Below are 25,663 nucleotides of genomic sequence, written 5' to 3' on the forward strand. Positions count from 1 at the left end.
TTTTGTTCACTTTGATGTCATGTGTTGCATGAGTCTTTTGGGAGAGAATGATATTTATCACTTGCTATACTACGATTGGTGCACTTGTCGTTGGTTTTGCAGTCCAACACACATCTTAAAGTTATTGGATATCAAAATTGTGTTTTTTGTAATACGAGATGTCTCCATGTAAGAAGTTAATATATCTTACATTTTTTCAATTGACTTTAGTTCATATATGTTGTTAAAATGTGATGAATTTGTTGGTTAGAGTTAGGTTTCATTTAAATTAGAAATACATGGAGTAAAAGTTTATTTATTATATACATATCTTAACTTAGAAATAATGGCATGATTTACTTTATTGAATAACTCTGAAATAGATATCCTAGGAATACAAGGTTCATGCTACATATTCCTCACATTACAAAACCTACAAAAATTGTCCACAATAAAGTAATAACAATTTAAACTGACCAATTCCATGTTGTAAAACCATGCTTGCCTCCAGTAAGGATTGATGTATAAAGCTCCAATGGTTGCTAACAATGCTAATGTGAATGATACAACAAAGCTCACACAAAAGACATACGTGTCCACCAAACTATTATTGTCTTTATCAATACTTAAGTTCTTTGGAAAAATTGCAGAAGATGGATTGCAGCTCTTTAGTAGTGGAGGTCCACAAAGGAATGGGTTACCCTCGTAGCTACTTTCATCAAATGTGGCAAATTGGTTTGTCTGTTTAGGTATTGGGCCTGATAAGTTGTTGTGTGCCACACTTAATACTTCAAGTGAGGTTAGGACATTGAGCTCAGGAGGAATTTGGCCACTCAACTTGTTAAAAGAAAGATCTAAACTCTCTGTTTGCTTCAAATTTGAGAAAGAATTTGGAATTTGTCCAGTCAAATCATTATGAGACAAGTTCAATGCTCGAATTCTTGTCAAGTTTCCAAGCTCATGTGGAATATTTCCTTTCAGTTTATTTAGGGATAAATCAATTCCAGACATGTAACCAAGAATGCTTCCAGTGAAAGTAAGGGTACTTCTCTTTGTACTGAAACTTGCTTTCTCTTTCTTATGCTCTGATGGTAATGGTGTTTGAGCATATTCTTCAACATTGAAGCTTCCCTTTGATGCTTTCAATGATGGATCAAGGTTCTTATTATCAAAAGGCATTGTCCCCAAGCAATGGGGAATTTCTCCAAAAAATTTATTGTCTGAAAGATCCAACATGGTTAAATTTATCAACTGACATAATCGCTTAGGTATATTCCCACTAATGTGATTACCTTTTAAAAGGAGAAAATTCAACTTTGTATAACTAAGGTCTTGCATCATATCTTGAATGTTGCCAGATATTTCATTGTAGCTAAGGTCTAACATCACTAAAGGAGAGTTTCCATTGAACATCTTTTTGGACAATCCTGTTAAACGATTATTGCTCAAATGGATAAATTTCACAGAAGAATTTAGAAATGATGGTACAAGACCAGTCAAATTATTTTGGGAGAGATCTAAATATCTTAGATCTCCAAGTTGTTGTGTCAATTGTAATGGAATGGACCCTTCAAAGTGGTTATTGGACATACGAAGTTCCGATAAACTTGAAAAATTTGTCAACAGGCTTGGAATGTCTCCTACCAAATGATTATTGCTTACGTCCAATAAAACGATGGATGTGTTAAAAATATTGCTTGGAAGTTTACCACTAAATTTATTATCATTTAATGATAAAGACCCTAAATTAGCGGGTATTGTAAAGATGGGCCCCTCGAGCGTGTTATTTGAAAGTATCAACAAAACGAGTTGTTGTGCAGCTTCAAATATGTCATCTGATATTTCTCCAGACAATTGGTTGTTTGAAAGATCCAACTCAGACAAATATTTCATTTGGCCAAACTCACGCGGAATTGAACCTTGGATGTGGTTTCTAGACATGTTTAGATATTTCAAATTTGGATAAATTGAACTGATATTCTTACTTGGAATTTCACCAATTATGGTATTGCTAGACACATCAATGCTCTCCAACTGAAGAAGGGGATGCAATGGTAATTGCATAGTACCAGTCATAGAACCATTTCTGAAAGTTACTTCAATCAATTTTGTGTTGTTTTCTAACAACCAATGAGGAAACCTTCCTTCCAACTTCAAACTACTAAAATGTAGTGTAACTAAATCTTTTTGATAAAGAAGAAATCTTGGGAGCCGAAAAGAGCTAGTCTCAATTTTTGAAGACAAGCTAAGTTCACTTAATTGAAATTTTGGAATCCAAGTGCGCAAATTATGTTGTGAGTCCACTATGATTTTATTGCCTTTACCCCGGATGACTTTAAGGTTTGAATGATTGGCAAATGACGAAAAAGAAATAGAAACTTCAAATTGGTTTTCTTCAAAACCAAATTCTTCAAGTGATGTAAGTGTTGCAATGTTAGAATCAAACCTTCCAATGAAATTATTTTGAGAAAGTTCCAATATCCGAAGAGATGTCATGTTAACAAAAGAATTGGGAAGAGATCCTTCAAATCCATTGTCTATTAGATTTAACTTTTCTAACTTCTTCATCTTAGACCAATCTGAATGAAAATTTGAAGAAAAAAGAAAAAACCAAAAAAGGTTATAATCAGAAAGGTATAAAGATTTCAATGAAACTAAGAAAAATGGTATATAACATCTATTTCATGAATAACGTTAAATAATAATATAATTACCAGCTTCAGGAAGGGTGACATTTATATGACAGTGTGCAAGAGACAAAGCTTTCAAGGATGTCAAGTTTCCAATACTTTCGAAAAATTCATTCTCCATGTTATTATTTCCATCCAATGTCAAACGTTCTAGGTTACTTAAATCATGAAAATCTGCGCAGTAGAAAAAATATATATAAATCTTAATGTAACACAATTATGAAATTAATTTATCTTTGTGAAAATCATTAATATTACTACCTTCAGCTAAAATTGTTCCTTTGAAGTAATTGTAAGATATAGAAAGCTTTCTAATGGATGATGATAAAGCTCGTAATGACTCTCTTAGTTTGTTTCCATCTATCATATTCCAATCTAAATCAAGGACATCCAATCCACTGAGACCTTTTAAGCCTGAAAGATATGTCAATTAAATTAAAAACAAATGTAAATAAGCATTAGACTAAATGAGATAGATAATATATGCATTTAGGAAGGTGACAAATATATTTTGTGCAAAGTAAATATACCAACTTTGAGAAAATTATGGGATTCTACAATGTGTTAGTATTATAAATTTATCTAATATATCTTTTCTTTGTCTCTAAACAATAAATTAAACCATTTTAAATCATTTTTTCTTTAATACCTTGATGGGTAACAAAATTATGGATATTATTATGGCTTAGATAAAGATTCGTCAAATTGGATGAAGTTGATAATCCTGCAAAAAAAAAGAATTAATAAAAGTCAACAAACATTAATGTGAAGAGTTATATTTTTCTTCGCCCAGAAGCATTACAAAACTAGTTTACTTTCAAATAACTAAAAGTAATATTTGTCCAAAAAGTTAGTCTAAGTTTAACCTCTAAAAGTTGACTATGATGAAAGATATTAATGTAAATTTTAACTTTTACTATATTTACTTACACCACTTTCATAGAAAAAAAAGAGGTAGAAATGATAGTTAGAAATCTTTCTAGCAAGCATAATACATAAAAGAGTTGCAATACTTTGACTAAGTATTTGATAAAGAAACAAAGACCAGACAAATAACCATTGAAAAACACAGTTATTGATGATAACATTCATGAGAAATGCAGAGAATTTATGAGTGTTGTGATGTCATGAGTGGGTAATTGGGCCTCACATTATGTAGGTAAATTGTTGCTATTAGAAATCTGTGTTCGTTATTCACGGCATGCAAGTCGTCATTATTGGATAAATTAACATTGGATATATTAGTTACTAATATTACCTATGTGTAAAATTTCACACACATTATTTACTTCCAAAACCAATTTTGTCAATTAATTTATTAGTACGAAAAAAAATCCATACAATCAAAATTATTTATCCCTTTGCTCTATATAATACCTAATACAATATTATTTAATCATATATAATAATTTAAAATAAATTTATTCAAACATAATTCATCAAATTGAATGATATTTAATACAAATCAAATTAAAACATAACACAATCCAATATTCAAATAAATTGAAACATAATTTTAATGAAGTTTAGTTTCACCCATAATCCAAAACTTAAAAGATAAATAGTCCAAATATAATCTAAACATAGTTATCCTAATATGCTTTTCTTATAGTGAATAAATAACTATCGATAGTTTATATCTGTAATACTTTTTTTATAATACAAACGGGTTGTGTTGTAATTTAACTTTTGAAATATTAATTATCTTAAAAATAAAATTAACCATGATTTATTAATTGATTGATTAAATAGATTCTTTTACGTACGTTAGCATTGGATAAATGTTAAAATAAGAGTGACTTCAAATGTTAAATTTCTCATAAAAAATTATCCACAGTATATAAATTATTGTTATCTACGGATTATAACAGCAGAAAACATATTGACTACATGAAGAAAAAGGAGAATGAGATAATTTACCTAAGAATGAAACTGTAAAATAGATTAAAATTCGTGAATCAACTTCACTCAGGGTTCGAGTCAAATTAAATTAAAAAAATTTACAACTTTTAGCACAAATCAAAAATGAATTTGGCCCACTAAAAATCTAACTTACCTATATGTTGAATCTGTGATGAGTTGAATTTGGCTCACCAAATTACTCATAAATATCTAAATATTAAATTATATTGAAAAACCAAAATTCCTTAATGTTCTTGTATCAATAAATAATTTGAATTGTATTGTGATTTTGGATTGTATTTAGAATTGAACATATTTTAGATTGTATTTAGAATTTAATATCATTTTGAATTGTATTTAGATTGAATTTTATTTTGATTTTAATTAAAAAAAATTGTAATTTGTTTGGAATGAAAGAAAACAAAAATTATAATCAAATGAATCAATTCGTTTAATTTACTATATTAAACCAAATTTGAATATATTTAGTTCACTGTTAGGTTGGATTAGTTCACTGAAGGTCCAACCCCCAAAAAGTCATGGAATCATATTCTTTTCACTCTGAATGTCCAATCCGAGCTTCATTTCTAATTTTAAACATTTCCTCTCAGTTAAAATCCTCCCTTTTGAACCCTTTTGGCATACACCAGAAATTATTCAGTGTCAAATTTGCTAACAAATTGGCATAAAGTTAAGAGAGCCTAAGTGTTTGAGTGAGAAAGAGACAGTGAGAGAGATGGTCAGGTAAACAGAAAAAATGCAGAGCTGGGTATGAAATTGCAACAGATTGAGACTCGTGAAAGTTTGTTTCAAAAGGAGCGTTTGTCTTTAGGTACTGATGGAGGATCATTTGATTCAACATTCTATAAAGAAAGGGAAGATTGGAGGGAAAAGAAGCTACATCAAAGAGAGAATATGCTATCCAATAGGCAAAGTATCATTTAGAAAGGAAAAAGAATAGTTGAAATATGCCCACAACTCAATTTTATCCACGGATCACGTGGTGTGAAATCATCCATGGACAATGCTCCATTAGTGTTACCACATCAGTGTTAAACTCAATCAATCAATCAATCAATCAATCAATCAATAAATATATATATATATATATAACTATTTAGGTTGAAGAATATTGAGAATAAAATTCCATATTTAAGAGTGGTTCAACATGAGTTCGATAACGGTGACACAGGAAAAGAATACAAAAATACATATTTTTTTTACCAATAATTAAACAAATTTTATCTACTCTTAAAAACTACAAGGGTCAACTTATCTGTAATCACTATAAATAAAAATAAGGAGCATGCATATTGGAAAGGAGTCACATCTACTTAAATAAAAGTGTATTTTTTTACAATATTTTATAATATAAACTATTATATATACGGTAGTTTGTGGATATTTTTAATCTTAATTATCTTAACATGAAATTAATTATGATTTGTAATCAAGTGTATGTATGTTTATTAATTCTAAAATATTATAATATAATATCTGAATTTTTTTAATGTTGTAATAAAGTAAAGGATGAAAATACTGACCGCTTATATCTAGCGCTCCTTCTAATTGATTGTAGCTTAAATCAAGATATTGGAGATGTGGAAGGTCATTCAGAGATGAAAGAGATTCGTTGCTCAAACTGTTTGAACTCAAGTCTAGATATTGTAAATTGGTTGGCCATTTAAATGTCTCATTCTCTGATAAAAACAAAATTGAAAGCATGTGTTATGAGTCAACTCACTCAAAATAAAACAAAACTGAAAGCATATATAATCATTTTTTTAATGTTGTAATAAAGTAAAGGATGAAAATACTGACCGCTTATATCTACAGCTCCTTCTAATTTATTGTAGCTTAAATCAAGATATTGGAGATGTGGAAGGTCATTCAGAGATGAAAGAGATTTGTTACTCAAACGGTTTGAACTCAAGTATAGATATTGTAAATTGGTTGGCCATTTAAATGTCTCATTCTCTGATAAAAACAAAATTGAAAGAGTAATCACTAATTAATAATAAGGAGGATGCATATGCTAATGTTCAAAATAAGTGATATCTTGTTCAAATATAAAATAATATCAAATACTAATCACAACTAACCTGAATACCGCAATATAATTTCAAACTCATTCAAGTAGTTCTCTCCTAACTCAAGGACCTCCAAATAACTCAATTTTTAAATATCTAACCATTTATATAGGCTGTTAGATATACTTTCTAATAAGAAAAACAAACGATGAAGATTTGTAATATGGAAAGTATATGGTGCCCTACTATTAATTGATTTCCAACTTAATCCACTCTCTTAAATATAAAAAGTTGAAAGAGATGAGAGTCCACTGACACTTTTATATTTATTTATATTTTATACGTTAATTTTATTTCTAATCGATATTAAACTTTTAACACACCTTAACTAATGTATATACATATTAAATATGAAATTAGATAATTAATTGTTTAATAATAGATAGAATAATTAATTTAACAAACATCAAATTTTATTAAGATAAATTTTAACTCATAATTATGTTACGTTGATTCAATTTTATAAAATAAGATTTGCAAATTAAATTATATATTATAAATCAAATTTATTTGTAATCGAGGTATAACTTTCAACGTTAACACAGATAGATGTTGAATAAACTTTTATGTGTTTTTGTCAGTAATTCAGACATAATGTAAGACTTACAATCTCTCGTATGTAGGTAAATTAGTTGCTGCTGGTAGAAGTTTGTGGTCATTATGCCCGAGACGGTCATCATTGGATATAAATTAACACTGGACATATTAATTGCTAATATTACCTTTGTGTAAAATTTCGCATTATCTACTTCTAAAACCAATGCCTTAATACATGAAAAATTGTTTTTTAATCCTGATATTCTACCTCCAAGGGACCTGAATCACGTTAATTAAATAATTTAGAAACATGAGAGAGATGGCTTCGCCTTCAAACTGCACGTTAATTGAATAATTTAGAAGCATGGGTGAAATGAGCTCCGCCTTTAAACTGCTTCAGCATAATCAACCGTAGTATCACTGTTCTCGATCTCGGTTGCACTCTCGGAGGGTGGCTCCAGGTGGCTTGTCAGAGCCTGGGACTCTTCCACAGCTGAGGCTCCATCCTCAGTGTCGACACCAAAAAAGTCAAGGTTCCCTCTCTTCATTGCAATTCTAGGGTTCAGACCATCCCTTGCAAGTTTCGATTTCTGTATGGTGCTTTTCTTGTTGGAGGTTGAAGCTTTGTGGTTTTAGTCATGGAGGCGCGACTTGGGATTTAGGATTTATCTATTTAAGGGTTTGGTTTGATTTTGCAGGTTGACGTTGCCTGATGATGATGATGAATGGAGGTTGAACGGGGTTGCGCCATGAAGACGAACATGTAGGTTGGCAGCGGAGCTAGGTGGTGATGAACGGAGCTTTCGTGATGGTGCGTCAATGGAGGTTTCTGGTGAAGAAGATGAGTTCGGCGAATTTCGATTGGAGTTTTTCTGATTGCAGGTTTGTGTTGATGGTGGTGGTGTGAATTAGAGTTTGATGGCGGCGGCATTGATGGTGAAGATGATCAGCGGTGGTGCTAGGTTGCGGTGATGGCTGTCGGCGGGGCATGGTAGGTTTGTTGTGGATGCCTGCCGGCTGGCTATGATCACCAGGCACAATGAGAATCTTAAGAGACAGGAGAGGAAAGAATATATACTTTTGGTGATTCAAAAGGGGAATTTCAAAACAGAGAAAAGATGCGAGTGGAAAGGCACTTCGACAGCTTTATGGCCATTTCTTCTACCGATTTCCAGATGGAGAATTCGTGGCTGATGTGTATGATAGAATCACTAGTAATATTAATACGTATATGTTGTTCGGGAATCAAAGCTATGAAGTTAAGTACTAATGCAGAGTTTTATACTTGTGGTTGAGAACAAATATTAATATTGGAAGGTATCAGCCACCTGGGGAGAGGAAAACAAAGATGAACTTGGTCATTGTGTCCACGGCCAAATGGAAATATGCTCGTCAATGGAAGTATTCTCGTCAATGGAAATATTCATTTTGTTTACTTTATTGAATTAATAATATAGGTTATTGAAATCTAAGAGCAATGCACATGAAAAGGAGTGGTAAGAATCATGATCTTTTCACTTTTTACTATGGATATATACTTCGTGTAATCTTCATCAGCTTTTTAATTTTTGATGAAGTATTGATTAGTTGCTATTTATTTTTGTAGGCTACTCAAAGATCTGGAAGACCTATCAAATCAAATAAAATCGGTGAATTAACTTGGTTCATCATGGGTTCAAGTCAAGTTAAAAAAGTTACAAATTTTGACATAGATCAAAAATGAATTTAGTTCACTAAGAACCCAATTTATCCAGGTTGACTCATAAATTCTAAATATTAAATTATATTAAAAAAATTTAAAATTTCTGAATGTTCTCGTATCTATAAATATATTTGAATTGTATTGTGATTTTGAATTGTATTTAGAATTTAACATCATTTTGGATTGTATTTAGATTGAATTTTATTTTGATTTCAATTAAAAAATTTGTAATTTTTTTTGGAATGAAAAAACAACAAAAATTATAATTAAATGAGTCAACTCGTTTAATCTGTTAACCCGTCCTATATTAAACCAAATTTGAATATTTTTAATTCACGGTTGGATTAGTTCACTGAATGTAAAATCCCATAAAGTCATGGAATCATATTCTTTTCACTCTGAAAATGTTTCCTTATCAAAAACCTTGAACCTAAGTCTTCATTTCTAATTTTAAACATTTCCTCTCAATTAAAATCCTCCCTTTTGAACCCTTTTTGCATACACCAGAAATTATTGAACGTCAAATTTGCTAACAAATTGGCATAAAGTTAAGAGAGCCTAAGTGTTTGAGTGAGAAAGAGACAGTGAGAGAGATGGTCAGCCTAGCAGTGTATGCTAATAGCTTGAATATGTAGAGTTAACTTTTTCAGCCACTTAAACGTCCGTTAGAGGGGCCCCGACGTTTATAATATTATAGACGTTCGGCCCCCCCCACAACGGATGTTTAAAGGGCTGATAGGGTAGTTGAAGAGTTAACTTTTTCAGCCACTTAAACGTCCGCTAGAGGGGTCCCGACATTTATAATATTATAGACGTCCGGCCCCCCCCACAACGGACATTTAAAGGGCTGACAGGGTAGTTGAAGAGTTAAGTTTTTCAGCCACTTAAATGTCCGCTAGAGGGGCCCCGACGTTTATAATATTATAGACGTCCGACCCCCACACAACGGACGTTTAAAGGATGACTGGGTAGTTCAAGAGTTTTCTTTTTCAGCCACTTAAACGTCCGTTAGAGGGGCCCCGACGTTTATAATATTATAGACGTCTGGCCCCCCACAACGGATGTTTAAAGGGCTAACTGGGTAGTTGAAGAGTTAACTTTTTCAGCCACTTAGACGTCCGTTAGAGGGGCCCCGACGTTTATAATATTATAGACGTCCCCCCTCCCCCCCACAACGGACGTTTAAAGGACTAACAGGGTAGTTGAAGAGTTTATATTTTTCAGCCACTTAAACGTCCGTTAGAGGGGCCCCGACGACTATCATATTATAGACGTCGGGGCCCCTCTAACGGACGTCTAAACCACCCCCCCCCCCCCCCCCGCGAATATGAATATTTAAATCCAAAAGACGTCATATTAGTTATGGCCCCGACGTCTATAATATTATAAACGTCGGGGCCCCCAGTACCCGACGTCTAGTGCCATTTATACTAAAATGACGAACCCGCGAGGAGTTACGCTCACTGTTCATCGTCTTCCCCGCAATTTCTCTCTGCGGCATTGCATTTCCAGGTGTGTTTTCTCTCTTTTGGACCGTTTAAATTTACTTTTAATCTGATTAAATTACTTTGTGATGAAATATCTTTGATTTGAACTGATTAAAAATAATTTTTGGTGCGTTTTTGTGCAGTTTCTTGCGTGTTCTTGGGCGGCGTTTTTGACTCTTTTTGGCCTACGTTTTAGGTCGTGCACTCCTCCATTTCCCTCCATTTCATTTGGAATATGCTAAAAAGGTTAGCTTCTTTGTTGATAATTTTTTTGTATGCATGTTATTGGGTTTTGTATATGCATGTTTTTTACTTTAAGGTCTGCATGTGTTATTGGCATTTGAATATGCATGTATTAGTTGTGTTATTATAATTGACATGTTAGATTATAAGTATCAAATCATTGAGTGAAACTTAGTTCCCGTTTGAAATTTAACACAAACGATTAATCTTTTAATCGTTTGTATTAAATTTTGAATTGTCCGATTGGACAATTTAAGAAAATTATTTTTCATAATTTACAATAAGATGTAAGTTGGATTTTATGGATAAGATTAATAAAATTTCGGTTCAGTATTTGTGTTGTTCTCCGGGTGCATATTTGATTGTGGTCATCGTTGACTATTCCCATTTCGTGTATTTCGGAGACCAATGCGAAATGCTACCGAAATCTTATCAAATTTATGATGTAGACTTTTTTGCACGTGTCTTAGCAAATTATCAAAAATAATTTTTTTGAATGGGTAGGGCCTAACCTTGTGAGAGTTAAAAAACTTATACTGATGATTTTACGAACATAGTATGAATTGAAGTTGGATGAATGAACGTCGCATCAGTGAAGAATATGATAAGGGTGTTTCGGAGTTCTTGCAATACGTTGAACAAAATGCTAAGTCTGTGAACGGGACATATTTTTGTCCTTGTGTTCATTGTCTTAATCAAATACGGCAAAACTTAGGCAATGTGCGTGACCATCTATTCATGTTCGGCATAATGAGGACTTATACCGTTTGGACTTGGCATGGAGAAGTACTGGACCAGCCTACCACGTCACGAGGAACGGATTATGTGGAAGAATGGATGAGTGACCATTTAGAGGACATGATACGTGATGTCGGTGAAGATAATTTTGGAAGAGCTAATTTGTATGATTCTCTTATAAATGATTCGGAGCAACCGTTGTTCCCAAGATGCTCGAACTTTACACGTCTATCTGCAACTTTAAAGTTGTTTAGTTTAAAAGCAAGGAATAGATGGACCGATAAAAGTTTCACCGAGTTGTTGGAGTTGATGCTTCCAGAAAATAATACTCTACCTATTCGTAATTACAAGGCAAAAATTTTTTTATGTTCAATGGGTCTTGAATATCAAAACATACATGCTTGTCCTAATGATTGTGTTTTGTACACAAAGGAGTTTGCTTCGCTAAAGTATTGTCCAACATGTGGTTTATCCTGTTTTAAAAAGAAATCTGACAGAAACACGGTTAATGAAGGTAATGATGGTGCACCTGCTAAGGTGATGTGGTATTTGCCTATAATACCTAGGTTCAAACGTATGTTCTCTGTTAAAGAAGATGCAAAGAACCTTAAATGGCACTTTGACGAAAGAAAGTGCGATAATCTTCTTCGACACCCTGTTGATTCACCACAATGGAAAAAGATTGATGAAAAATTTCCAGAATTTGGTGCAGATCTAAGAAACTTAAGACTTGCACTTGCAACTGATGGTATGAATCCTTATGGAAACTTAAGTAGCAAACACAGTTCATGGCCAGTTATGTTGATGATTTACAATCTTTCTCCTTTGTTGTGCATGAAGAGAAAATATGTGATGTTGTCCATGATGATATCGGGTCCTAGACAACCAGGAAATGACATTGATGTTTACTTAAAACCTTTAATTGATGATTTGAAATTGTTGTGGGAAGAAGGGGTCGATGTGTTTGATTCACATGTTGAGGAACAGTTCCGTTTGCGTGCAATGTTGTTTTGCACTATAAATGATTTTCCAGCGTATGAAAACTTGAGCAGTTATAGTGTTAAAGGTCATTTTGCATGTCCCATATGTGAAGAAAACACTATTTACCTTCAATTGAAGCATGGTCAGAAGACGGTATATACAAGACATCGAAAATTCCTTCCTCGTAATCATCTTTATCGTAGATTGAAAAAAGCATTTAATGGAAGTGCTGAGGATGAGGTTGTGTGCAGACCCCAGAATGGTGAACAGGTGTACAACAAAGTCAAAAACATTGACATTGTGTTTGGAAAACATCATAAAAGTACCTTTGCAAAAAACATTTGGAAGAAACGATCAATATTTTTTAAGCTTCTATATTGGTGTGAACTTGATGTTAGACATTGTATTGATGTGATGCACGTTGAAAAACATGTTTGTGACAGTGTCATCGGAACTTTATTAAATGTCAAAGGGAAGAGCAAAGACAGAATAAAAGCACGACAAGATTTGGCTGCCATGGGAATCCGATCTGAGTTACATCCACAGATAATAGAAGACGCACCTATCTGCCCCTAGCCTGTCACACACTTTCTAAAAAAGAAAAACAAAGTTTTTGTAACTGTTTAAGAAGTGTGAAGGTTCCACAAGGTTATTCTTCAAATATTAGTAACCTTTTTTCTATGCAAGAGTTAAAGTTAGTTGGTTTAAAGTCTCACGATTGTCATGTATTGATGCAACAACTATTACCTGTTGTTATTCGAGGCATATTACCTCCTTCTGTTAGGGGTATTCTGACACGTCTGAGTTTGTTCTTTAATGCCATTTGCAAGAAAATTATTGACCCTCGAGGTTTAGATGAATTGGAAAATGAAGGAATAATCAATTGGAGATGTATTTTCCACCTTTTTTTTTTATATCATGGTACATTTGATTGTTCATCTAGTCAGAGAAATTCGAATATGTGGGCCGGTCTTCTTAAGGTGGATGTACCTAGTTGAAAGATACATGAAGATCTTAAAGGGATATGTCAAGAATCAGTATAGACCAGAAGCTTCAATCATAGAGCGATACGTTGCAAAAGAAGCCATTGAATTTTGTTCAAGTTATATGACATCTTATGAACCCGTGGGTCTTCCCAAGAGCAGACATGAAGGAAAATGTGAAGGTAAGGGTGTTCGAGGTGTGAGAATTCAAAGTGTTAGCAGAAAAGAAGTTGACCAAGCTCATTTGTACATCTTAAACAACACTGTTGATCTGATTCCTTACATTTCTAACCACGTTAATGAAATAAAGGCAGCAAACCCAATGAGTGAAAAATGGCATCTTAATGAACATGTGAAAACCTTCTTACAATGGTTTAAGAAAAAGATTTATGCAACTCCACATGTTTCTGAAAGTTTATTGAGGTTATCTTGTGGGCCGAACACAGATGTCATTACATATGGTGGGTACTATATAAACAATATTTCTTTTCAGACAAAGGTAGAAGATGACAAAAGTAGAGTTCAAAATAGTGGCGTCACACTACAAGCTGAGGTTGTGCACTTTGCTAGCTCTAAAGACAAAAATTCAATCACAGCATCAATGAGTTATTTTGGAATAATACAAGAAATATGGGAAGTTGATTATGTCACTTTTAGAGTCCTAGTTTTCAAGTGTAAATGGGTTTATATAAATTCTGGTGTCATGAGAGATGACTTTGGTTTCACATTGGTAGACTTGAACAAGATGAATTACACTGATGAACCATTTATCATGGCTAGTCAAGCAAGACAAATATTCTACGTAAATCATCCAGCGAATAAAAAATGGTTAGTGGTTTTAAAAGTAAAAAACATGCATGGACATGATGATGACGATTCTCTTGATATACTTGAAACAACATCTGTTGCATCTAGACCCATTGAAGACCCAGTTGATGACGTTGTCGATGTCATCCAGGCAATTCGTAATGATCACAATGAAGGGATTTGGGAAAAAACAATATCTTAATAAGTTGTGATATTTTTTGTATTGACTTTATATGTATGTTCATCATAATTGAATTATTACTAACCTTGTATAATTTTTCAGGTATGTCAGCCTCAGACTCAGGATCGGGACAGACCAGACGTGGTCGAGGCGTCACACGATTGGCAGATGTGACATCCGGACGCGTGGATGGGCAGAGAAAACATGTTGACATTGACCCCAGATTTGGTCAAACATCAGGGCCAAATGTTGATAGGTTTAAGAGTTATCTGGGTAAGTTAGCAAAAAGCCATGTCTCTATCCTTCATGCAACTTGGGATGACGTCCCAGAGGTCGACAAGAACCTCTTATGGCAAGATATTAAGGTACGTTTACTTAAAAGAATTTTGATATACTTATTTCTTTCATCTTTTCTTATCAATAACATGTTTTTTGTTTTAAACAACAACATTATGATATTCCAAACACAATACAAATTAGAAAGAAAGTGTTATCGCATATAGCGATAAGATGGAGGGATTTCAAGACAAGGCTGACACGAGTATATGTCTTTGGAGACAGACAACATGAAAATCCATGTCAGCATTATACCTTCACAGAGGAGGGGTGGATACAGTTTCGTGCATCTAGAGAGTGTGAGGAATGGAAGGTATGTTTCTTAACATCTGAAAAGTCTTTCATTGAGTTCTTATGATTTTACACTTATTTATATACATGGTTTCACAGGATAAAAGGTTAGCCGCCCAAGAAAGACAAAAGATAAACGATGCACCACACTTGATATAACGAGGTGGTTATGCAAAACTGGAAAAGAAAATTAGAAAGTCTAGAGCGGATGCCTTGGGACTTGAGTCGCCGGACCTTGCACCTGCACCTACTAGGTACGAGCTGTGGAAGGCTGCTCGGACTAAACCTGATGGGAACATGACATCTTCCTCAGCTGCCTTGATCTCACAAAGAATTGTAAGTTCAAATTCTAAACATTGTTTGATTGTGTATCTATCACAGCATGTCTTCTAAGTAACTTGGTTTTTTTATGTGCAGGATGAGTTGGTTGAGCAGCAGACTCAGGGAACATTTGTTGGCCAAGGTAGGGACAACATTCTAACAATGGCCATTGGAAAGCCCGAGCACCCAAGACGTGTACGTGGAGTTCCTGGGGCGATTGGTCTTCGTGACTACTTTGGCCCTACACAGAAAACCACTCAATTAATGATTCAGGAGGCACTGAAGCAGATGGATCTTCAGTGGGAGAAAAGACTCAACCAAAGCATGAGATTAATGGAGCAACGATTCATGGAGCAGCTACAAGAACAAAAAGAAATACAAAGAGCGCTTGAAGAGAAGTTGCATTCCATGACGCAAGGCAACATGGGGCCCGCTGAAACTCCCACACCATCTCGTGTCAGCAATAGAGGATCATGCTATGCTGTAGAACCTACTCAGTATAGCGGTCAATATGAGCTATTGGTTGATGGGGATCCCCCACGCATTGTGGCTGTCGGACGAGTGCTTGAGGGAGGGCAGACTATTCATGGTGTTCCCATATTACCCCACCACGTGCGTGTGACGATTAACGAGATTCGGGATCCCCAGGCTCAGGTGCCTGTACCCACTCCAGAAATTAATTTTGTGGGAGAGGCCATAGGATCATTTATAGCCTGGCCTAGAGGATTGGTCATGTCACACATCGCTACTCCACAGGTATAATGTTTTTTTTATTAGTATTTCTATGTGAAGTTTAAAAATATTTGTTGATAACTCTTTGATGAAATTCTTATCTTCAGTTCACACGTCCTTAGAAGCAGCCGATTCATGATACCGTCATACATGAAGATGATGACATGGCTGAAGCGGAGGATGATCCTCTATCAAAGTTAATGACAAGATTACCCAGGTTGAAGAAAGCACCATTAGAACTATACTGGGATTTGAGAGTATTTGGTCTTCGCCCCCATGTGCCGGTATATATCACATTGTCTGATGCATTGGAGGTGATTGGGGGAGACAGGATGTTGAATATTTCCATCATTCAACTGTGGTGCATGTAAGATAGTTAATTTTGTCTTCCATATTACTTTATTTAGATTCCTATAGTTTCTAACAACTTAACTTTGTTGTTTTAGGTACATGGACACAATCGTTGTAGACCAAGGTTGGTCTTCCATGTACAGATTTGTTGAACCTCAGACCATTCAACCTTCTGATAACACACTTGAAAACAGACAACGTTATTTGCAAACATGGATGGATGAGTCAAAAAGTGACGTATACCTTGTGCCATACATTGATGGGTAGGTGTTGTTATATGTAAAAGTTCATTATTAAAGTTTCCTTAATTAGTTAAATAACTATTTGTGCTTCGTGATAGGTCGCACTGGCAGCTGATGGTCATTATTCCCAAACAATGTAAAATTATATGGTTTTGTTCGTTGCACAGGAAGATGAAAAATGACTTGAGAACAATGCTTCAAAGGTAAGTGTTTCTCCAAAAATGACTTTGAATTTGATGTTCACTTTAAACTTTTATGATAAATATAGTTATATTAATTTTACTTTGTGTTTTCAATCTGTACAGAGTTATTGGTAAATCTCGAGGTCAACTAGTTCAAATTTTGTATCCAAAGGTTGTAAGTCATTTATAGTTCTAATTCATTTCCTATGTTATTGAATGATCTAAATTCTTGACTATTTAGTTTCTCATTTTAGTGTAACCAGCAGCTAGATTCATGGGAATGTGGCTTCTATGTCATGTGTTGGATTAAGACCATCATTCGAGCTGTCATTACAGAGGACTGGAATGAGGTAATGATGCATACCTTGAATACATTACAAATCAAATTCATCTTCAAAGGTATATGAAACCATAATGAATCTTTCTTCAATTTTGCAGCGCTTCAAGAGTACATCTCCTATACCAGAGGAAACAATTAGGCACATAAGGCAGGAGTAGACAGCTTATCTTCTGCAAAGATGGAGTTAGGAATAGTTTTATTTGTTGTTGAACATTGCTTAATTTTAGTTTAAGTTTATATCTTGATAGTTTTGGTATTGGATTATTTTTTACATTAAGTAGAACTTTCTTTATATGAAACGCATATATATATATATATATATATATATATATATATATATATATTATATTATATTGTTTTGGGACAATTTTCTGCTTTTTAGGTGTGGTTTTATTGCAAAAATAAATTAATTTAAAAAAAAACACCTAGTAGACGTCGGTTAGTGCACTAACGGACGTCTATAGACGTCTGGCAGTGCACAAACCGACGTCCAACCCCTAATCCCTAAACAACCCGTTTCAGGCATATGGACGTCGGTGGATACACCTCAGATGTCTACGTAGACGTCGATGGTATACCTCGGACGTCTACGTAGACATCGGGCCTGACACGTCGGACGTCTATATAGACGTCGGGCCTGACACATCGGACGTCTATATAGACGTCCGAGTTATACCCCCGACGTCTGACTAACGTCACTCACAAAGACGTCGAGTATAGGTCGGACGTCAAAAAGCCAAAAGAACAGACGTCTAAAGCCCTTTCTGCACTAGTGAGGATAAGGAGTAGATCTTTATGTTTATTATTAATAAACATAATTGATTATATAGAAATGATAATGGATTATAAGTATATTTTATTCTTAATAGTTGAGAAAGTTATAAGGCTAAAATGTTATTCTGATATATCTTAGATGAAAGTAATTCAATAGTAATTTTTTTTGCAACTTCTTTAGTATGAAAATGTAGTTGTTGAGATGAAGTGTTATTGATGTAAAACGAATATGTTTACATGAATATAAAGTATATTTCTATTGATATGGATGTTTATATTAATTTACCCTAATATATCTATAATGTTGAATGAATAATTAAATATTAATTCTAAAACATTAGAATAAATAATGAATGTCCTGAAATAATAGATAAAAATACTGACCGCTTATATCTACAGCTCCTTGTAATTGATTGTAGCTTAAATCAAGATATTGGAGATGTGGAAGGTCATTAAGAGATGAAAGAAATTTGTTGCTCAAACGGTTTGAACTCAAGTGTAGATATTGTAAATTGGTTGGCCATTTAAATGTCTCATTCTCTGATAAAAAGTATACGCCTCGGTTCTCTTTACTCGAAACGGTATCTAGGATTCAACTCGGTTAATTGAACCGAGGCAGTATCAGTATCAGTTCTTTCAGTGGTAAGATGGTATCCTCATCGTTCCGCTCAGGTAGGGTTCTCTTTCGGGGGAGACTCATTGATCTTGCAAGAAGCAGAAATGGTTGGAGACATGAAATTCTTTGAGTCCTTTGAACAAACAGCTGGTGATCGAACCTTCATAGGTTTCAAAATTTGATCTTTCCCATTTTTTTTGTCATCCAAGGAGTCTAGAAAAATCTGCAGAACACCAACAAAGCCTCTTCCAGAAAAATCTGCAGAATAAGTAGAGATTGGAAACGGGAAGACCATGGCAACGGGATGTGAGCCTCCATGTGCGAACACTGAACGGGAAGCCCTAAATCAAAATCGCGCCTCCACCTGCAACCACAATCAGATCTGCAGAAACCAGATTTAACACCATATAACCATCACACAGGGATCCAATTCAGAAATCGCGCCTCCGGAAGCAACGCGAACTGCATCAACCCTAATCGCACACGGGGGCGGCATGCTTTAGGGATTCTGTTGACGGTGGCGCGATTAAGGGTTTTTGTTGTAGAGTTGCAGGTCCGGTGATGGTGATGGAAGAAGGTTGAAACGTGGTGGCTGGCGCGATGGTGGAGAAGAGGGGTTTCTGTTTTTGGATCTGTTTGAGTTTCCCTCTTTGCAGGTGATGGTTGTGCGCGACTTGGAATGGTTGCGCGTTCTCCGGTTGACGGCCATGGATGTGCTTATGGCGGAGAAGATGAAGATGGTGATCGCGGCGTCCATGGAGTTTGGACGAGAACGAAGGCGCTGTGGTGGCGGCTTGCGGGTTTGCGCGTGGTGGCGGCTTGCGGGTTTGCGCATGGTGGCCAACGGCGTGGTTGAACGGCGGTGCTTGCGGCGATGGCTGGTGGTGGTGGCGACCTGGTGCTGGAGTTTGGGGGAGAGTGGAGTTTGGGGGAAAGGAGAAATCGTGAGGCGGACGGTGAGAATCGCGAGAGTGCGAGGTGTGAGAGGCGAAGTTTGGTTTTTAACCTCGGTTATATTTAAAACCGGTGCCTAAACCCCAAACCGGGGTCTAAACCCGGTTGGCCTTCTACTGAGACAGTAACATCTATAGGCATCGGTTCATATATAACCGAGGCATATAACCACTCAATAATTACTGAAATGCCATCGCACTTTTATACGCTTCGGTTTCAGTAGAACCGAGGCATATATAGCGCGTTAAAAAAGTCTTTTTTTACTAGTGTTCGTTAATTAAAACGTAAAAATGCTCAGCTTTATTAATGAAATGGAAAAGTTACCTTCAAAGTGAAGATCCGAGTCCAATTCATTATCAGCCAAATACAGTTCCTTTAAAGATGTGAATCCCTCAAGGGATGGCAAGATGTCATTAGTCAAATAGTTCCAACTTATGTCAAGGACCTCTAGATTCCTCAGTGCTGAGCATAAACCTGCAAGCAAGGAATATATCATCCATTAATTAACAATTACTCAGCCTTATTAATGAAATGGAAAAGTTACCTTCAAAGTGAAGATCCGAGTCCAATTCATTTCCACCCAAATACAGTTCCTTTAAAGATGTGAATCCCTCAAGGGATGGCAAAATGTCATTAGTCAAATAGTTCCACCTTATGTCAAGGGCCTTCAGATTACTACGTAGCTTTGGTACACTTTCAAAAACTTACATATACACACCAAAAGTTGTGAAAGAACCCAACAAATTTGAAAAAAAAGATATATATATATATATATATATATATATATATTATAAAAAATTAGAAGATCTTCATGATAATAAAAAATAATATAGTTGTCATTTTCTTAAAAAAATAAAAAATAGCTAGTCTCACCGTGGTTTAATGAAGATGTATTGAACCTGTTATCTCTTAAATAAAGATACTTAAGAGATGGAAGGCCATCCAAACAAGATATAATACTGGCAGCAGTATCCAGCTTGTTATCAGACATGTGAAGGAGTTCGAGATTTGGCAACTCTGGAAAGTATGTAAAAGAAAGTTGAAATAATGAGTATTCCATAAAACATAACAGACAGATTTGTAGTTTTGAGTAAGCAAAGAGCAATAGAATTATAGGAAAGAATACCTGCATCCCCAACACAACCAACTATATTGTTATATGACAAGGAGAGGTTCTTCAAATCTTTGAAGACAGAAAAATCCGAGTAATTAATATATTGTTCTGTTGGCTTCCACCAGACCCTGTCAAGATGGAGTTGGGCCACTCTCCCTGTGGAGGAGTTGCAGAACACTCCATACCATTCACAGCAATCTGTGTCGACGTTCCAAGAGATGAAAGAATCTGTGTCGATGTTCGAAGAGAGGAAAGAATCTGGGTAGAAGTTCCATGAGAAAGTATCATCTAAAGGTAGACCCAAAAGTGCTTGTTTCTCTTCTTTCCAACATCCTTCACAGCACATTGTTTCCAATAAAAGGAAAATTAGGAAACACACTCTCACACTCTTCATTTTTTTTCTTCATTGAATGAACAACTTCTCCGTCTCTTAAATAGGAAAGCATCACCTATACATACTTTATGTTCCAATGCATCTATACTTTCAATTTGAATTAGAAAGTCCATGTGTAAGTTTTGCTAAGTGACTTTTTAATTTTTAGAGAAACCGATTTAATTCATTTCTATAAAAATAAAAAAAACAAGAGACGGCTTAAAAAAAACTAATGAAAATACATTCATTCTGTTTTTTTAATATATGAATTATAATGCTTATTTGAACGAGAAAATTTTAAGGATTGTTTATTCCACCAGATTTACTTTGATACTTTTTAATTTTATAGTTTTCCAATTTATTAAATTATAAAATAAATTTTATTTATTAAAATAAAAGCATCAATAAATTATAAAATAATATTTATAAAAGATAATTATAAAAGTGATTAATTTTTATAATTTATTTATAGATAACTATTTTATTGTGTAAACAATTTTTTCATTATGAATAATTATTTAAATTTTAAAAAGGTTGTTACGATAAAAATATAAGTAATTATTTTATTATTATTAATTATATGAATTTTAAAAAAATACTAAACGTTTAAAATTAAAAATAATAATAATTACACATTAGAAAGAGAAAACCTTTTTTTATAGATGATAACATGAGCTCAACTCAAAGTTCAAGATGAATCTGAAACATACATTTCTCAACAATTATGTTATAATTAAAAATAAATTTACACTATTTAAATTACTTATAAATGTTAAATAAATATAATTTATATATTTAATAATTATCCTTCATAAATTTATAATACGTTTTTGTAAACAAAAGGTAATTATTTATTTTAATTATGAAAAATAATTATATATTGACCTTCTTATTAATAATTGTTAAAACATATAAAGACTCAAAAAAAATTAAAACAAAATTGATTTCACGTCAACTAATAAGCCAAAACCAACACCAAGTGAAATCCAAAATAGACATACGTCTACAATTATTCTATAATTAAAAATAAAGTCATATCAATATAGATTATTTTTATAAATTGAAAATATAATTTATACACTTAAAACTATTAGGTTATCATAAATTTAAACATAGTATAATTAATATTATTCAATTAAGTATTATTTATTTAATTTTAATTTTAATTATATAAGACAAATATGTATATATATATATAATATATATATATATATATATATATATATATATATATTCACTAAAGTATAGTTTATTATTTAGTCCACCCAAAGGGTGACTTATCCAACCAAAAGTCACAATCATCTTCAAATAGAATTCAAGATAAACATAAATCAATAATTGTGTTATAATTAATAAAATAAATTTTCATAATATGAAATCTTGTTTAGAAATCTAAAATACAACTCATATTTAAAAAAAAAATAGATTTATCATTGCTTTTAATCGTAATATAAAGCATACAATTTAAATGTTTGTTGATTACCGATTTTATTTAATTAAAATAAATATTAATAGTTAAAACATATAAGACGAAGAAAAAAAAACGATGACTTGACTTCATCCACCACCAACTTCAATCCAAGATATACATGGACATGTCTCAATAATTATAATATAACTATAAGATATTACATTAATATAAATTATTAAATTTAAAATATAGTTTATATATTTAACAATATTTATTTTATCATAAAATTTAATTATAAGATAATTTATTTATTTAATTATGTAAGGATTAGAAAATAACAAAGAATAGTAGTAATCTTTGACACTCAACTATTTTATTAATAATATTTATATTATAAATGAAGGTTTTTATTGAACGAGTTTCATCTTACAAGAGTTACTATCACTTTAAAACCTTTTATAGACATTTTATGTCATTCTTTCAAACTTTTTGATTTTTTATCTTGTGTTTGACAATCAGAGACCACTAATAGATTTATGATAGAGATGACTATACTTCTGACTGATGAATATCTCTAATATAGTAAGTTCACTTTTTGTTCTATTTTTTAATTAGTTTAGCATTTAGAGGCACACATGATTCTGATATTTGTTTAGTTAATCGTAATGATATGGTTATACATGAGATATATTGTCTGCGTAAGTAGTTAAAATAGAGCTCTAAGGAACAACTTTGAGTTAAAGGGTTATTTAACCAATGTAATGGAAGCTAGATATTTAAAAAGCTTTGTTGAGATTGACGAATGTGTTGATTGGTGAATTTGCTCTTATGATAAATTTAATTTAACATGTATTATGGTTTTGTTTGATTTAGGAGTATGATTCTTTGATATAGTAAATTTGTTGGTGAAGAGTAGTGTATGGGTAAGGGAAGTTAGATATTTAAAATTGATTGTCTTCTAATGGTATTCTAGTTTAATTATGATTTGGGTTAATTGGATTTTATGTTTGGAATGAATTGATTGGTTCAGAATGTGAATCAAATTGATGATTATGATAAATGTTGTTTTGTGAAATTGTGAAATTGAAGATGGTTCCATTTTAGGAATTAGTAACTCTTATTCAATTGGTATCAATGAGTGTGTTTTTCTCTTGTAAAACATGGGTTTTGGATTATTGATGAGAGCTTCTTTATGAAACCTTTGATTGATTAAATTGGTACTTCTTGAGTTAAGATATGATTATACTATAGATTTTTAAAATTCATTAAGTGGAGAATAATTCAAGAAGAGTAATTTACCTAATTAAAACTTAGAGAAGAAGTTCAAGCTTCTAGTGTAGCGTTAGGCGCCCCTATAGTGTCATTGGATGTCAATCGAGCAGTGGTCTCTAACTTTGCTTGCGTTGGGGGAACTTTAGTACCCTTGTTGGCATTGGACACCACCAAGGGACAATGTAACTCTCGAGGGAAAATCTTGGAAGGATCTTGTTAAAGTAGATGAGTTCCAACAATCAATAAGATTTTGATGATATAACAAAACACTTTACTAGATGAGTAAGTCTCTGGATAGAAGTGAAGATGTGGTTAAACGACTGAGAGAAAGCCTTTAGTGAGAATGAGAAATTGATCAATGTTGTTTGAAGATCAAAATACATGATGTGTAGTATTGCTTACATGTGCTAAATTGATTTATGCTCATGCATTACATATGTCAACGAAAGCAATAAGTTCAAAAAATTAAGGCCATATCATTAGTATTATACGAGTCAAGATGTTAGACAAGTCTTGAAATCATCAAATGAATACATTAGACGACTTAAGTATCTATTTTTCAGAGTAAAGTGTTAGATGACTACGACATTAAATAATAAAGGGCTAGATAATAAATGCTTGATATTAGTAGTTTTTAATATTAATTTATTACTTATATTGCTTTGATTTGTGTAAAATCCATCATAAATACCTCAATTTCACTTGTTTTTGCAGAATAAACGTGATAGATAACTGTGACAGAAAAACGCTACTATAAAGAGTCGAACCTGTAATTTGGAGAAAAATAAAAAGATATATAATACTTTTATGAGAATATGTCACAATACAGCTATAACACCATTATGAAGGCTTAAGCCACAGAAGAAACCCAATAAATTTTCCTCAACTCCTAGCCTAAAGTTCAAGCTATAAAAAGTCCTTCCTTAGTAATACTTAGCAACTCCAATCCAAAATATCAAAACCATACATAAAAGAAACGTACTAAGAGAGGAAACTTCAACGTTGAAGCCGTAAACCATCACTCAAGTTTAAAAGCTCAAAAATATTTTATTTACTAAAAAATGTAATTATTAGTATGCTTTTTACATTAAAAATATTTAATCCATATAAATTTTAATAACATAAAAGAATATGTTATACTTTTTACTAAATTACGAGTTGTATTTAAATAAGACTAGCGCATGTGTCTCTGTTAAAAGTTTTATAAATTATAAAATAATTTTTATAAAAGATACTTATAAAAGTGAATAAATTTTATAATTTTATTATAGATGATTATTTTACTGTGTAAAAAATATCATTATGAATAATTATTTAAATTTTAAAAAATTGTTAGGATAAAATTGAATATATATATATATATATATATATATATATATATATATATATAATCTCTTTTATTAAAAATATAAATATAAATAATTGTTTTATTATGATTAATTATATGGATTTTAAAATATAATTACAAAAAGTTTAAAATTAAAAAAACTTACACTTTAAAAATGAGAAAACCTTTTTTTTCAACGTTATAGATGATAACTTAACTCAAACAAAGGTCAATATGAATCCGAAATATTCATTTCTCAATAATCATGTTATAATTAAAAATAAATTTACACTATTTAAATTACTTATAAATGTTAAAACAAATATAATTGATATATTTGATAACTATCCTTCATAAATTTATAATCCGTTTTGTACACAAAAAGTAATTATTTATTATTAATTTTCATTATAAAAAATAATTATATATATACCTGCTTATTAATAATTATAGAAACAAATAAAGACATAAAAAATTAAAAAACAAATTGATTTAATGTCAATTAATAGACCAAAACCAGCACCAAGTGGAACCCAAAATAGACATACATCTACAATTATGCTATAACTAAAAATAAAGTCATATTTCTAATAAATTTTAAATATAATTTATACACTTAAAAATATTAGGTTATCATAAATTTCAACATGCTATAATTAATATTATTCAATTAATTAATATTTATTTAATTTTAATTATATATATAT

At 32.5% G+C, this 25,663-nt stretch overlaps 2 protein-coding genes across 9 annotated transcripts; one reads left to right on the forward strand and one right to left on the reverse strand.

The window, feature by feature from the left end:
* Positions 1–311: 311 nt before the first annotated feature.
* Positions 312–21,016, reverse strand: LOC148200743 (cuscuta receptor 1-like). 8 transcript variants are annotated; one of them, XM_088112399.1, is made up of 11 exons: positions 20,586–21,016; positions 20,333–20,476; positions 20,004–20,162; positions 19,784–19,933; positions 18,274–18,429; positions 6,393–6,548; positions 6,116–6,271; positions 3,319–3,393; positions 2,931–3,083; positions 2,694–2,843; positions 312–2,558 (listed from the first exon to the last, which is right to left on the reverse strand). In XM_088112399.1, the coding sequence occupies exons 1-11, from the start codon at positions 20,965–20,967 to the stop codon at positions 388–390; spliced, it is 3,852 nt and encodes a 1,283-aa protein (XP_087968525.1). In that variant the 5' UTR covers positions 20,968–21,016; the 3' UTR covers positions 312–387. The 8 variants fall into 8 exon arrangements, with proteins under 8 accessions (XP_087968525.1, XP_087968528.1, XP_087968529.1 ...); XM_088112402.1 differs by lacking the exon at positions 18,274–18,429; XM_088112403.1 differs by lacking the exon at positions 6,116–6,271.
* LOC148200744 (uncharacterized) lies at positions 13,464–14,341 on the forward strand. Its single transcript, XM_088112407.1, has one exon. The coding sequence runs from the start codon at positions 13,655–13,657 to the stop codon at positions 14,339–14,341; it is 687 nt and encodes a 228-aa protein (XP_087968533.1). The 5' UTR covers positions 13,464–13,654.
* Positions 21,017–25,663: the final 4,647 nt, after the last annotated feature.

The sequence above is a fragment of the Vigna umbellata genome, chromosome 4 (genome assembly GCF_029865625.1).
Source record: "Vigna umbellata cultivar VRB3 chromosome 4, Vumbellata_1.0, whole genome shotgun sequence".
NCBI classification, from domain to species: Eukaryota; Viridiplantae; Streptophyta; class Magnoliopsida; order Fabales; family Fabaceae; genus Vigna; species Vigna umbellata.